The sequence below is a fragment of the Centruroides sculpturatus genome, unplaced genomic scaffold (assembly GCF_000671375.1).
Source record: "Centruroides sculpturatus isolate CEXI.00-Female unplaced genomic scaffold, Cexi_2.0 scaffold155, whole genome shotgun sequence".
In the NCBI taxonomy this organism is placed as follows: Eukaryota; Metazoa; Arthropoda; class Arachnida; order Scorpiones; family Buthidae; genus Centruroides; species Centruroides sculpturatus.
The window spans coordinates 479,389-492,562 of NW_019384386.1; the positions used below are offsets into that span (position 1 = coordinate 479,389).

At 30.3% G+C, this 13,174-nt stretch overlaps 2 protein-coding genes across 6 annotated transcripts in view; both read left to right on the forward strand.

Moving 5' to 3' along the window:
• Positions 1-908: 908 nt before the first annotated feature.
• On the forward strand, positions 909-7,018 carry LOC111618060 (cilia- and flagella-associated protein 61-like). The gene is made up of 3 exons (XM_023359488.1): positions 909-995; positions 1,157-1,373; positions 5,649-7,018. Exons 2-3 carry the CDS (start codon positions 1,180-1,182, stop codon positions 5,962-5,964), a joined length of 510 nt encoding a protein of 169 aa, XP_023215256.1. The 5' UTR covers positions 909-995; positions 1,157-1,179; the 3' UTR covers positions 5,965-7,018.
• Positions 7,019-8,804: 1,786 nt separating this feature from the next.
• Positions 8,805-13,174, forward strand: part of LOC111618085 (cilia- and flagella-associated protein 61-like) — a 55,672-nt gene continuing 51,302 nt past the window's right edge. Inside the window, exons 1-2 of one of the 5 annotated variants that reach the window (XM_023359523.1) lie at positions 8,805-8,894; positions 12,262-12,468. In XM_023359523.1, coding sequence (XP_023215291.1) covers positions 12,275-12,468 — 194 coding nt within the window. In that variant the 5' untranslated portion in view covers positions 8,805-8,894; positions 12,262-12,274. Of the gene's footprint in view, positions 8,895-8,933; positions 9,155-12,067; positions 12,091-12,251; positions 12,469-13,174 lie in introns of those variants that run through there. The other 4 variants (XM_023359522.1, XM_023359520.1, XM_023359521.1 and 1 more) reach the window with 4 other exon arrangements.

The window sequence follows — 13,174 nt, forward strand, 5'->3', positions numbered from 1 at the left end:
GACTAGAAAAAAATCCATGTAATGAATCTAAATGAAAAGCAGTGTCTAATGGTAAGCTCATAATAATGATAAATTTATCATAAAATAGTTTAACAATAAGTAAATATTTTTAATGTTCAGAATAAACAATACTATTTTATTTCTTGTTATTATATATGAACAAAATCAGAATAAAACGCAATGTGTTTCAAGTGACATTGAGTTTTACATAATAGAAATTTAATGAATTTTACAGTTTAGTAATTATGAAAGTGGTGTAAGTCCATTTATGGCCCAGAAAGAATATATTAGTTTGGATAAATTCACATAGAAGTCTTTATGCAATCAACTTACATATTTCTAAAGTCATAGAAACATTGTCAAACTTAGTACACTTTGTTTATATTTTTGAATCAACTAAAATGCAAATGTTTAAATATCTCGAAAGAAGAAAAAATGGACTTACACCACTTTCAAAATAAACAGTCCAATTACATGTAGTTTTTTTTTAGCCAGTTTTGATTCTCTCTCTGTCATGTACAATAATGTATTTTTGCCAAACTTTCTACTACTATAATTATGTGTATGATAGTTTTTAGACCTTCTGATAGTGTAGTTTTTGAAATATTTTTTAAACTGATATTTTATTCACCTGAATAGCAAATAGACTTACAAGTGTATGCCACTAATACCACTAAAAAAGTCCGTGTAAACAAGGTCTCAACTCTTTCTCTTCCCATCATATAGTGTGTACTTTTCACAACCCCTCCCCATTAAACTGTACACATACTTAATAGCTCCTGAAGTTTTCATTAAATATGAACATAAGTCAAACTTTTTGTTCTTTTTTTTTTTAATAATCTCTTAAGTTCACCTTGCAAATTTTGAAAATATTTTACATAATTTTTTATAGATAAATGTTAAAAAACCAAAAATATAACTACTGTAAACAAATTCAACATATCTCAATAAAATTAAAATTATCTCCGTGTTATCTATATTGCTGGTATGATTGGGTAAGTTGACAATGATTTATTGGATTTCTCTTAATGAAATAGGAAGTAAGATTAAAGATTAAATTTTTCATATAAAACTATTAAAAATTTGCTTTTTTCCATTAATGTCAACGAACTAAAAAAGCAGAATATAATATAATTTGTTTTTAATCTCTGGATAGTTTTTTTTAGATTTGAAGAGATTATGTGGTCCAAAAGGAAAGACTTGTCTGGAATCTTCCAGAAATTGACAGGAAGACCTTACGTTGTCGATATACCTAATCGACTGCCAGATTTCCGGATTCGGTCCACGGAGAAAGATGATTTCTTCTGCCTACAGACCATGGCAGAACATTTGGAAACTGCCTGTTTTCCACCTCCTGACTTTTGTTACTTAATGTAAGTTTGTTAAGTTTGCTGTTATGATAACAGATTAAAAAGTGAAATGTATATAACAAACTTCTTTAATTAATGGAGTAATATTTCTCAGAGTAATGGAGTAATAATTCACAGACTCTGATAAGCAGTTTTAAAGCATTCCTCATTTTCAGACAGAATTCCAATGTTCTACTCTAAATATCTTGCACATCATTTGCATAATTGTAGTATTGGGTTGTTCGGAAAGTAATTTCGTTTTTTTCTGTGGAAAAACACACAATGTTTTAATAATAAATAAATATTTTATTGAATTATATATTGACCATTTTGGTGAAATACCTGTTGTCATCGTTTCTGATAGTAGAGTGATTTCACATTCATAAAAGTTTTGATCGTTGCCTACAAAAAACTGATCCAAGTGATTTTTGACATTGTCATTTCAAGTAAATGTCTTACAGTTAAAAAAAATTTGTATAGACCAGAATAAGTAATAATCTGTGTGTGCTCTATCTGGCAAATATGGTTGGTGTGATAGCGTGTCCCATCTAAGTTATAACAGTTTCTGACGAGTTACCAAACTTGTGTGAAATTTTACATTATCGTGGTAAAACACTATACCTGTTTTGTTGATCAATTCTGGCACCTTTTCTGTTGGATGATATTACTCAATTTGTTTACTCGATGGCAATACACTTTCGAATCAATTGTTAAATTGTCTAGTAAAAGCGCCAAAAAAAAAAATTTCCTTAAAATCCCACCAAAAAGAGCATATGGAACCCATATATCAAGCTTTGAAACAAAACCAATTTGTTTCAAGTAATCATAAGCAGTTCAATTTGACAGATTTAATCTCTTAGTGATTTCACGTGTTGTTGTTTGGCAGTTTGCTTCAATCAGTACCTTTATTTTGTTTTCATTGGCTTCAACTGGCCATCCAGAACGTGGTGCATCTTCAATATTGAAATTGCCAAAACAAAATTTTGTAAATCAGTTTTGGCACTGTTGTTCTGTCAGTACATCTCCATACATGTCACACATTTTTTTTCTCGCTTGAACAGCATTCTTACCTTTTCGGTAATAAAAGAGCAAAATATGCCGAAAATTCTACTTTTGACCTTCCATATTTGATGGGACACAAAAAATAAACAATTGCACAAAATCAAACAAAATTTTTTAGAAATAAGCCTTAAAATGCTAGCTGTCAAAATGTATAATGATAATGCGGTTTAGAATGAAAATGGCAGGAAAAATACAACTAATCCATCTAGTGATAAAAAAACGAAATTACTTTTCGAACAACCCAATAATTATGCAAAGGATGCTCAGTAGCAACTATACATGATTTTTAGATACATGTGTGATATTACAAGATTGGAATATTGATATATGAAGATGAGTTATGGCTTAAAAACACTCACCAGAATCTGAATTTATAACTATTTCTTCATAACACATTTTATTATATATTTAATTTTTGGAGTGTAGTATATTTAGAAATGAAGTGTTTTTATGAGAATAAAAATATATAATATGTAACTGTTTTTGTTTAATAAAATAAAGACACTGAGTTTGGCGTTACATGCATACGTTTTCTTAGCGCAAGCACTTTCAACGAACTGCTAGTTGTCATCAACAGGCGAATACAGAGATTTACCGAAAAATTAAACGGAAATAATCCGATGTAGAATAGAATGCATAAAATATAAGTTGAAACTTTGTCAAAGCTGTTAAGAACATGAAACAAATATTCAAATAAAATTTGAAAACTGAATGAGCAGTTAGCTCCATGAAGTGCAAGCTAGCTGTGTCTTTATTTTATTATACAATATTTTGGCATGATAGTCATCCTATTGATAACTGCTTTTGTTTGTTGATGATGCTAGTTTAATTAATGACTATTTCTAAAGTTAGATATATACTGTGGCTGGACTTTAGGGGCAAGAGAGGTTAGCTCTTGGAGGCTAGCGTTCATAAATTACATCTGCATTTTCCTTATAAATTTTACTCCCTCTCCTCTTCTTGTCCCAGTTTGTTCAAGTTTCTATAACCTCCCCCCTCGTATGTCCAACAAAACTTGATCCCCCTTAAAGCCTTTATCAATTTATAAATGCTAGATATCATAAATAGAAATGAAACACACAAGAAATTTTGAAATAAATATAATAAAATACAAAAACTATAAAATTTAATGAAATAAATGGATGTCCACCGAAGTTCACCTCCTCTCCTCCCCCTGATCTGACTAGTCTTAACTCCCTCCCCCTTCCAGTGTGGATATCATTTATGGACAGACTTGCTAATATTTTTATTAAATAAAAGTATACAATGACAAAATAGTGCTTTATTTAACAAATTATTTACAATTTGTTACATAGATGTCTACTAGGACATATTGTATTATTAGGATTTATTGTATTGGTGTCTGGTTTCTGCAAATTGAGGAAACTTATTCAGAAAAACACTCTTTATTGTTCACCTGGTATTTCACCTGTGTACACTATTTTTGTTTTGGATTTTAAGGTCCCTCATCAGCAGGTTTACATCTACAAGGTGCTAAAACAGGATTTTATAAAATTACAAAAATATTCTAAAATTTTCTTGACAATAATACAATTAAAATGACATACAGTCTTTTGGTAGTTTATTACATTGAGATTTAAATAAATTAACAGAAAAATTTGTATCATATTCAAACAATAAACCTGTATACAATAAACATAAATTTAAAAATAAAATATTTAAAAATGATGGTTAAAACATTTACTTAAACTTACTTATTCTTCGCTTGCTTTTGCTTGTACAATTACTTTTTCATTAATTTAATTTCCTCTATAAATCTCTCCATCTATTATTCCCCCTGTCGATGATACTGTTCCAGGATTGATGAATTTCTCTTCCCAAGTTATTGATTCTATTGTTTTGTCTTTTTATGTCAATGTGTTCATATAGTTATCTTTTAAAATTATTTCTTTCTTTTTTCTTTATTTTAACCATATTTAAATCTATTTTGCATCCATTTTTATTGCAGTGTTCTGCTACTGCCAAATTTGCACAATTTCCTTTAATGGCACTTATATATGTTCCTTTATAGATATTTTTAATTTTCTTTTGATTTCTCCTATATATGTTTTTCTTTGTCCACAATTACAATCAAATGGATACTTTATACTTGGATCTGGCCCAGGTTTAAATGGCACCAGGGGATATTAATGTATATCATTGCTACTAGTGTATATGTTATTAAGAAATACATCTTTGATATATTTCTTAATAATATATCCACTAGTAGCAATGGCATACGTAATATATCATATATTAAAGATATATTTTAGATCAGAAATGTTTTGACATTTGAATTGCAATTATAATTTGAATAAAGATAATTTAGGATGTACAACTCACAAAATATTTTCAACTTTGCAAACATTTCACCAGAAGTTGTATTTCTCAAATGCAATGGAATTCAATTTTCTTGCAAGCAAGAAACATTTTATTTGTACAATGTTTGTTGCTTGCAAGAAAATTGAATTCCATTGCATTTGAGAAATACAACTTCTGGTGAAATGTTTGCAAAGTTGAAAATATTTTGCTACAGAGAGACCTTACAGATGTTGAAAATACTGCTCAATGTAGTCTTCATTCTGAAGGTGCAAAACTTGTAGACAGTGAACAGTGTGATCAATTATTACCTATAATTGATCTTCTGTGATGATTTTTACATGCAGTGGTATATTGTCTTTCAAGGCTGCTAAATTTGCAACATGTTTTCAATAAACCATGTTTTTTGTCTCCACAACCAAAATTACATGAATTAATTAAATGAATTAAGATTGAGAGAATGAGGTGATCAGGTAGTAGGAAATGCATGATTAATTCTATTATTAGTAAAATGTTGCTGCAGAAACTGCTGTACACAGTATCCAATGGGTTGCAGTAATGAATGTGGTTGACTCAAGGCATTGTCATTGTCAATGCCTTGCAAGTTGGATTGGGTTACAACAAAAGTGCAAAAGTGTTGCGCATCTATTGGTATAATTTAATCTCTGTGATATGCTCTACAGTGCATATCAGAGAGTTTAAATTATATTTATGAAAAAATGAATGATATAAATGTATTTTATATGTCATTGTTAATTTGTGAGTTTCCAGAAAATTGCATTTGCTAATCAAAATGTTTTAAGAAAGTTTTCCTTTACATTTATATATTATTTTTGTACTTTTTACAAATTTATACGCATGTGGAATATATAAAGTTTTTTATATCAATATAATAATAAAACATTTTTTTTCTAATAGGGAGATGGCAAATTTGATGTATACAGTTGTTGGTAAAAATGACGAAATTCTCGGTCATGCGACTTTTATGGATTTTCCAGAAATTTATCCTAAAGGAGTAGACGAATCATCTTGGATACAGTGGTTGAATAGTCAAGTTAGGGATCATAGTTTTAAGTTTATAAATGCAATTTTCTTACATTATTTTGTATTTGTAAACCCTCTTCTCTCAGTGCATTATTTGAAACAAATTCTACAATATTTATTTGAAAATGAATATCATATACAATATTGTTTTGTCATCTTATTGAAAACTGTTAAACAAGGTGAGTTTTAATTGTTAGTGCTATCAATGTAATTTTCTACATAATTTCTCTTATTCAAGATAATATTAAGCATATTTATTAGCTTATTAACTTCCAAACAAGGAAGTTAAACTTTTTAAAATTCAAGTTACATATTCAAAAAATTCATAATTTTTCTGTAATATGTTTTCTTTTTAATTGGACTGCAATGTTAACTTTCTCATGGATTAAATTAATTAGTAGCTTTTCTATAAATGTCAAGAAGAATAGAAGTTGAATCTGCAGTTTGAACAATCAGGTTGATATGTTATGTCGTTTGCTATTCAGACTTCCATTTCATCTTTATATGTAATTTAGACTTGTAATACAATAATGCAGTTCAGCTCATTAATTTCAACTGTGTTTGATTACTGTATACACCCAATTCTGCTTTTACACCCAAAAAATCTGTGTAGAAAAGACACTATCCATATGAAAAATGGAAGATTGGTTAATCATCTTAAAAACTAGTAAAATACAATAAATTACAATAAATACAAATAAAATACAATAATACAATAAATTTATTAATACAATAGGATGTGGTCAAACAAAATATTTCAAGTTTAGTTAATAAATCGAAGAAGAGACAATTGTAACATACTTATCAGAAAAATTTAATAAATTTATATTTGCACAAATTTAATTTTATTTATTATTTGACTTTAATTAAACACCAGACTATCACTATTTTTTAACACCTAATGATGAGAAAAAAACCTCTCTGCCATATTGAAAGAAATTAGAAGAAATTCAGCCATACAAACAATCATCAAACATTGAATTAAATGTTTTCCATCTGCATTGGTCGAGGGATAAATTCTGAGCAAATTGCTATACACTTTCAAATAAGTGATAATGAATATTCAAAACTTAAAATACAATATACAGGTATCCCTTGTATAACACGGCAGTTACTTTCCAAAAAAGTGCCATGTTATGCAAATCCATGCTATATGAAACACTGGACTAGTCAAAGGGTTAAGTTCCAAAAGTTAACGAAAGTATACTATTTTTTTTATTACTAAGAAAAATATGTTTATTAAAGCAATTGTTTATTTATTTATTTTTAATTAAATATTTATCAAATNGCCATCTAAAACACGTAAAAATAATATTAAAGTAGCCAAGACATAGCCAAATATTGTAGCGCCACATCAATAGCGGACATTTGAAATTTGCCGACTAGGACGGTCGGTTAACCGAGGGGTCGGTTGATAGGGGATCGGATAATCGAGGCTCTACTGTAATATGTAAAGTACTTCTGCACGCCTTTCCACGAAATTAATAACGTATTATTTAGTAATTTAAAAAAAAATAACGATAGATTCAGCTGTTTGTGTATTGCTTCATTTAAAACTTTATTAAAGCAATGCTACTGTACCACTTTACAAATAATGTACTAAAGTTTAATGTCACTTCATGTTAAAAATAAAACATTTAATATGTTATTTTACTTGTGTAGTACGTATCTTTTATATTTGTCAACTTAATCGGTCAAAATATAAATTTAAATAATTTCTTGCAAAAGTTGATTTTTTTATAAGCTAAACAGTACTTTCTCGCCTATTCGTGTAAATTCAAAATTATTTTCAAGTGTATAATTAACATCACAGCTCGTTCACGGCTTATCAGTAAGTGAACAAAATCTCGAGGAATTTTATATTTTACATGCCACACCTGAATCTTTTAGATTAGAGAGGTTGCGGCCGACGTTTTCAACCCAAAACGTGAGCGTCGGACGTCGAGCGCCGCCATCTAGTAATTCTAGAAGTTTGACAATGGCGTTTGGAACGTCGAGCATGATTTCAACGACGTTTCAAGCGCCATTATCAAACTTCTAGGCTTACAAGATGGCAGCGCTCAACGTTCGACGTCCACGTTTTACAGATGAAAACCTCGGCCGCAACCTCTCTAATATGTTGGAGAAACTAAGCGCCAGTTGGGATAGCGGCTACCAGAGAATATGGCGACAATACAATTAAAAATAATATTTTGCCACGGTTTCATTATTGTCGCCAATGCGAAAATAATTGTAATATCGATATAAATAACGTAAAAATTGTGTACTGTATAAGGACACCACACAATCGTTATGCAGAATAATGTCAATTTAAATACCGGCCTGAGTGTAGATCTGGGATGTCGCCTTTAGCTACTTTTTTTTTTTTGCTTGTTGGCGGAAAAAAGAATGAGTCGGAGCCTTAGACTACAAAAATTTAGTAAAAAATTAAAGATAATAAAATAAAATAAAAAAGTAAAATTGCATTTTAGGACTGTTGCAAATATAAATAAATGCGGCAGAGCGATCTTTTAGTCAATCCAAAAAGGTGATGTTGCAGAGATAATCAAATACCAGGAATTAATGAAATAGAAGATAGCGAGGCATTTTGGAAAGCAGCGTCGATGTACCAGGTCCGCTCCTGAGGACCGAATTTTATCCCGGATCCTCCGGAGCGGTATACATCATAACCTTTCGGCCATCTCCGGCTCCGAACGATTAAAATCTATTAGCGGTCGTCTTTCTCCGGGACGGAAAAAAATTCCGAGCTTCCCTCTCGACGGCCGTATTAGGACCGGATTCGAACTCCGATTTCCACTTCACAAACGGGTAAAACATTACAGCGAAGTGCCCGATCGACACTACAGACTCGACATAGAGAGTATAGAGTTTGCCTGCGGAAGCTCGAATATAAATCCAGTACACGATATATGATAGAGTAACGTTATAATTTTTTATTTAGAAAAAATATCTTAAGGATAATAATAAAATGGAATATTTAAACGGTCACTCGCATTCGTTACTTTTTTTTAATCGTAGAATTCCGAAAGAGGGCGCGGTACAATAGAAGTGGGAATTTAAATGTACTGTACGAAGAGAGCCGTAAGAGTTTTCTTAGACGAAAAATAAGAAAATAAAAAGGTAAACTGCGACAAACGATAATCCAAAATCTCCCATACTAATTATAGAATCGTAAATCGGAATTCCTCTTTCTCGTAACTTAGTTTAACCGAAGGAATAATAGAACCGAAACTGAAACCAAAAACTCAAAAATCCATCGACATCGATTCGCACTGCATCAGAGAATTGACAAAATTGTTCGAAACGAATATTTGATTAATTCTTTTTTCGATATTTCACGTATTTCGCATTATTTATTATTTTCTTGATGATACTAAAAGGTAAAACTGAATATTTATAAACTGGTGAGTTTGTGTGGCAAGTTCTAGATTCGAATCCGGGATTCGGCAACCGAAACGAAACTTTTAATATTCGTTTTTTGTAATACGCTTCTTGTCTAGTCTTGTGTTCAATTATAATAGCAATATGACGGCTTCTCCTTTTTTGCTAGACTTATTACACCATCAGTTTGTCCTCTATCTGACTGACAGTGTAATAAGTCTAGCGAAAAAGGAAAAGCTTGTCATAATGCTAATATAATTGAATTTTAATATTCGGCATTTAATTTCTGCACAAACAAATTTTTTCTGATAATAATCCGCCATCGGGCATCGACTGCATACATTAAAATTCTCAAATATTGATTTAGAAATTATTCGAATATTGGAAGGTGGCCTATGTTCCCACCGAATACGTTTAAAAATCCATTTATGTTGCATTGCAAATTAAGAAGCTTAAATTCAAAATTAAAAAAATGAGTCGTCATAATTAAACGGATCTGCAACTTAGAATTAGTCAAGTGCTCGGTACTGTTATGGATTTAAAATAAGGTTGCATAAATTGCGGGGATTTGGGTGTTGGTCTACTGCCAGGGGACTCCGAATTGAATAAGGGTGGATGGCGCTGGAAAGCTTATGTGGCTGTCTATGTTTGTTGCCGTTTGGTCTTTCCCGTTGCAGATCTGGCCAAACCCGTGACAGACGTGATTAAAAAGGCTCTTTCGGTGCCCTCACAGGATGGAGGGAGACCAAAAAAATAATTGCGGGTATATCAAGAATACATTAATGTGTGAAGGCTACCATATTGCTAAACTTATCTTATAATGTGTTTGTTTATTGTGTTTTATGTATTTTAAAATATACTTGAATGGAATGTTTTTATGTTGGGATGGTTTAGGAATATAGTTAATTACTTTAGCAGAAAATGCTTATGCAATGTAACAGTGTACAAAGACCTTTTTCCTGCAATCGTAAGAACAGACCGTGTCGTTCCTGGGAATTTGGTTTTGTTGTAATTAAATATAAAATTTTCTTTGGTGTTCATCTGTTTCTTTTGGTATGCTACGGTACATATAAGTTACATATGTGTTTCGGTTAATTGTTATCTGACAATTGGTGATTTGTTCACAATTTAAAATACGGTAATTTGATTGCATTCCACTCCACAAGTTGACTAATTACTGTTTGATTTTAAGCAAAAATAATTTTGATGTTAACTTTATCTGCAAATAAATTTACCTTTTCCGAAATAGAATTTACTTTTTCTGAATTTGAAATAGAAGAAAATGTTAATGTTGCAGTTAATGTTGATATTGCTAGGTTTGAGGGACTGTTCATTAATTGGACCGTTTATTTTGAAAGTGGTGTAAGTCCATTTTTGGAAAAAATTGAGAAAACACATAATATACATACAATTTAGTGTGAACTTTTTATTTATAAACAATTTACACTTAACATTTTAAAATAACCATAAGCTTTGATGAATTGAAAATTTATCGGTAAATGACATTGCATAACCATTGATTTTGAAAGTGGTGTAAGTCCATTTTCTACAGTCTAAGCACTTGGGCTATCCATAAATTACATGTGCATTTTTCTGGAAATTTTTACTTTCCCCTCTTGTCCCAGTTTGTCCAAGTTTTTGTAACCCCTTTCCCTCTATGGATGTCCAACATAACTCTATCCCTGTTAAAACCTTCATCACTTTATGAATGATAGATACCATAAGTAGAAATGAAACATACAAGAAACTTTGAAATAAATATAATAAAATGCATATTGTATAAAATTTAATGAAATAAATGGATGTCCACTAATACTCAACCCTCCTTGTCCAACTTGTCTTAACCCCTCCCTCCCTTTCAGTGTGGACATCATTTAAAGACAGCCCCTTACAACAGAAGAGTAAAACTGTAAATATTACCAACAAATGTACAATTTGATGGACTAGAAAAAAATCCATGTAATGAATCTAAATGAAAAGCAGTGTCTAATGGTAAGCTCATAATAATGATAAATTTATCATAAAATAGTTTAACAATAAGTAAATATTTTTAATGTTCAGAATAAACAATACTATTTTATTTCTTGTTATTATATATGAACAAAATCAGAATAAAACGCAATGTGTTTCAAGTGACATTGAGTTTTACATAATAGAAATTTAATGAATTTTACAGTTTAGTAATTATGAAAGTGGTGTAAGTCCATTTATGGCCAAGAAAGAATATATTAGTTTGGATAAATTCACATAGAAGTCTTTATGCAATCAACTTACATATTTCTAAAGTCATAGAAACATTGTCAAACTTAGTACACTTTGTTTATATTTTTGAATCAACTAAAATGCAAATGTTTAAATATCTCGAAAGAAGAAAAAATGGACTTACACCACTTTCAAAATAAACAGTCCAATTACATGTAGTTTTTTTTAGCCAGTTTTGATTCTCTCTCTGTCATGTACAATAATGTATTTTTGCCAAACTTTCTACTACTATAATTATGTGTATGATAGTTTTTAGACCTTCTGATAGTGTAGTTTTTGAAATATTTTTTAAACTGATATTTTATTCACCTGAATAGCAAATAGACTTACAAGTGTATGCCACTAATACCACTAAAAAAGTCCGTGTAAACAAGGTCTCAACTCTTTCTCTTCCCATCATATAGTGTGTACTTTTCACAACCCCTCCCCATTAAACTGTACACATACTTAATAGCTCCTGAAGTTTTCATTAAATATGAACATAAGTCAAACTTTTTGTTCTTTTTTTTTTTAATAATCTCTTAAGTTCACCTTGCAAATTTTGAAAATATTTTACATAATTTTTTATAGATAAATGTTAAAAAACCAAAAATATAACTACTGTAAACAAATTCAACATATCTCAATAAAATTAAAATTATCTCCGTGTTATCTATATTGCTGGTATGATTGGGTAAGTTGACAATGATTTATTGGATTTCTCTTAATGAAATAGGAAGTAAGATTAAAGATTAAATTTTTCATATAAAACTATTAAAAATTTGCTTTTTTCCATTAATGTCAACGAACTAAAAAAGCAGAATATAATATAATTTGTTTTTAATCTCTGGATAGTTTTTTTTAGATTTGAAGAGATTATGTGGTCCAAAAGGAAAGACTTGTCTGGAATCTTCCAGAAATTGACAGGAAGACCTTACGTTGTCGATATACCTAATCGACTGCCAGATTTCCGGATTCGGTCCACGGAGAAAGATGATTTCTTCTGCCTACAGACCATGGCAGAACATTTGGAAACTGCCTGTTTTCCACCTCCTGACTTTTGTTACTTAATGTAAGTTTGTTAAGTTTGCTGTTATGATAACAGATTAAAAAGTGAAATGTATATAACAAACTTCTTTAATTAATGGAGTAATATTTCTCAGAGTAATGGAGTAATAATTCACAGACTCTGATAAGCAGTTTTAAAGCATTCCTCATTTTCAGACAGAATTCCAATGTTCTACTCTAAATATCTTGCACATCATTTGCATAATTGTAGTATTGGGTTGTTCGGAAAGTAATTTCGTTTTTTTCTGTGGAAAAACACACAATGTTTTAATAATAAATAAATATTTTATTGAATTATATATTGACCATTTTGGTGAAATACCTGTTGTCATCGTTTCTGATAGTAGAGTGATTTCACATTCATAAAAGTTTTGATCGTTGCCTACAAAAAACTGATCCAAGTGATTTTTGACATTGTCATTTCAAGTAAATGTCTTACAGTTAAAAAAAATTTGTATAGACCAGAATAAGTAATAATCTGTGTGTGCTCTATCTGGCAAATATGGTTGGTGTGATAGCGTGTCCCATCTAAGTTATAACAGTTTCTGACGAGTTACCAAACTTGTGTGAAATTTTACATTATCGTGGTAAAACACTATACCTGTTTTGTTGATCAATTCTGGCCCCTTTTCTGTTGGATGATATTACTCAATTTGTTTACTCGATGGCAATACACTTTCGAATCAATTGTTAAATTGTCTGGTAAAAGC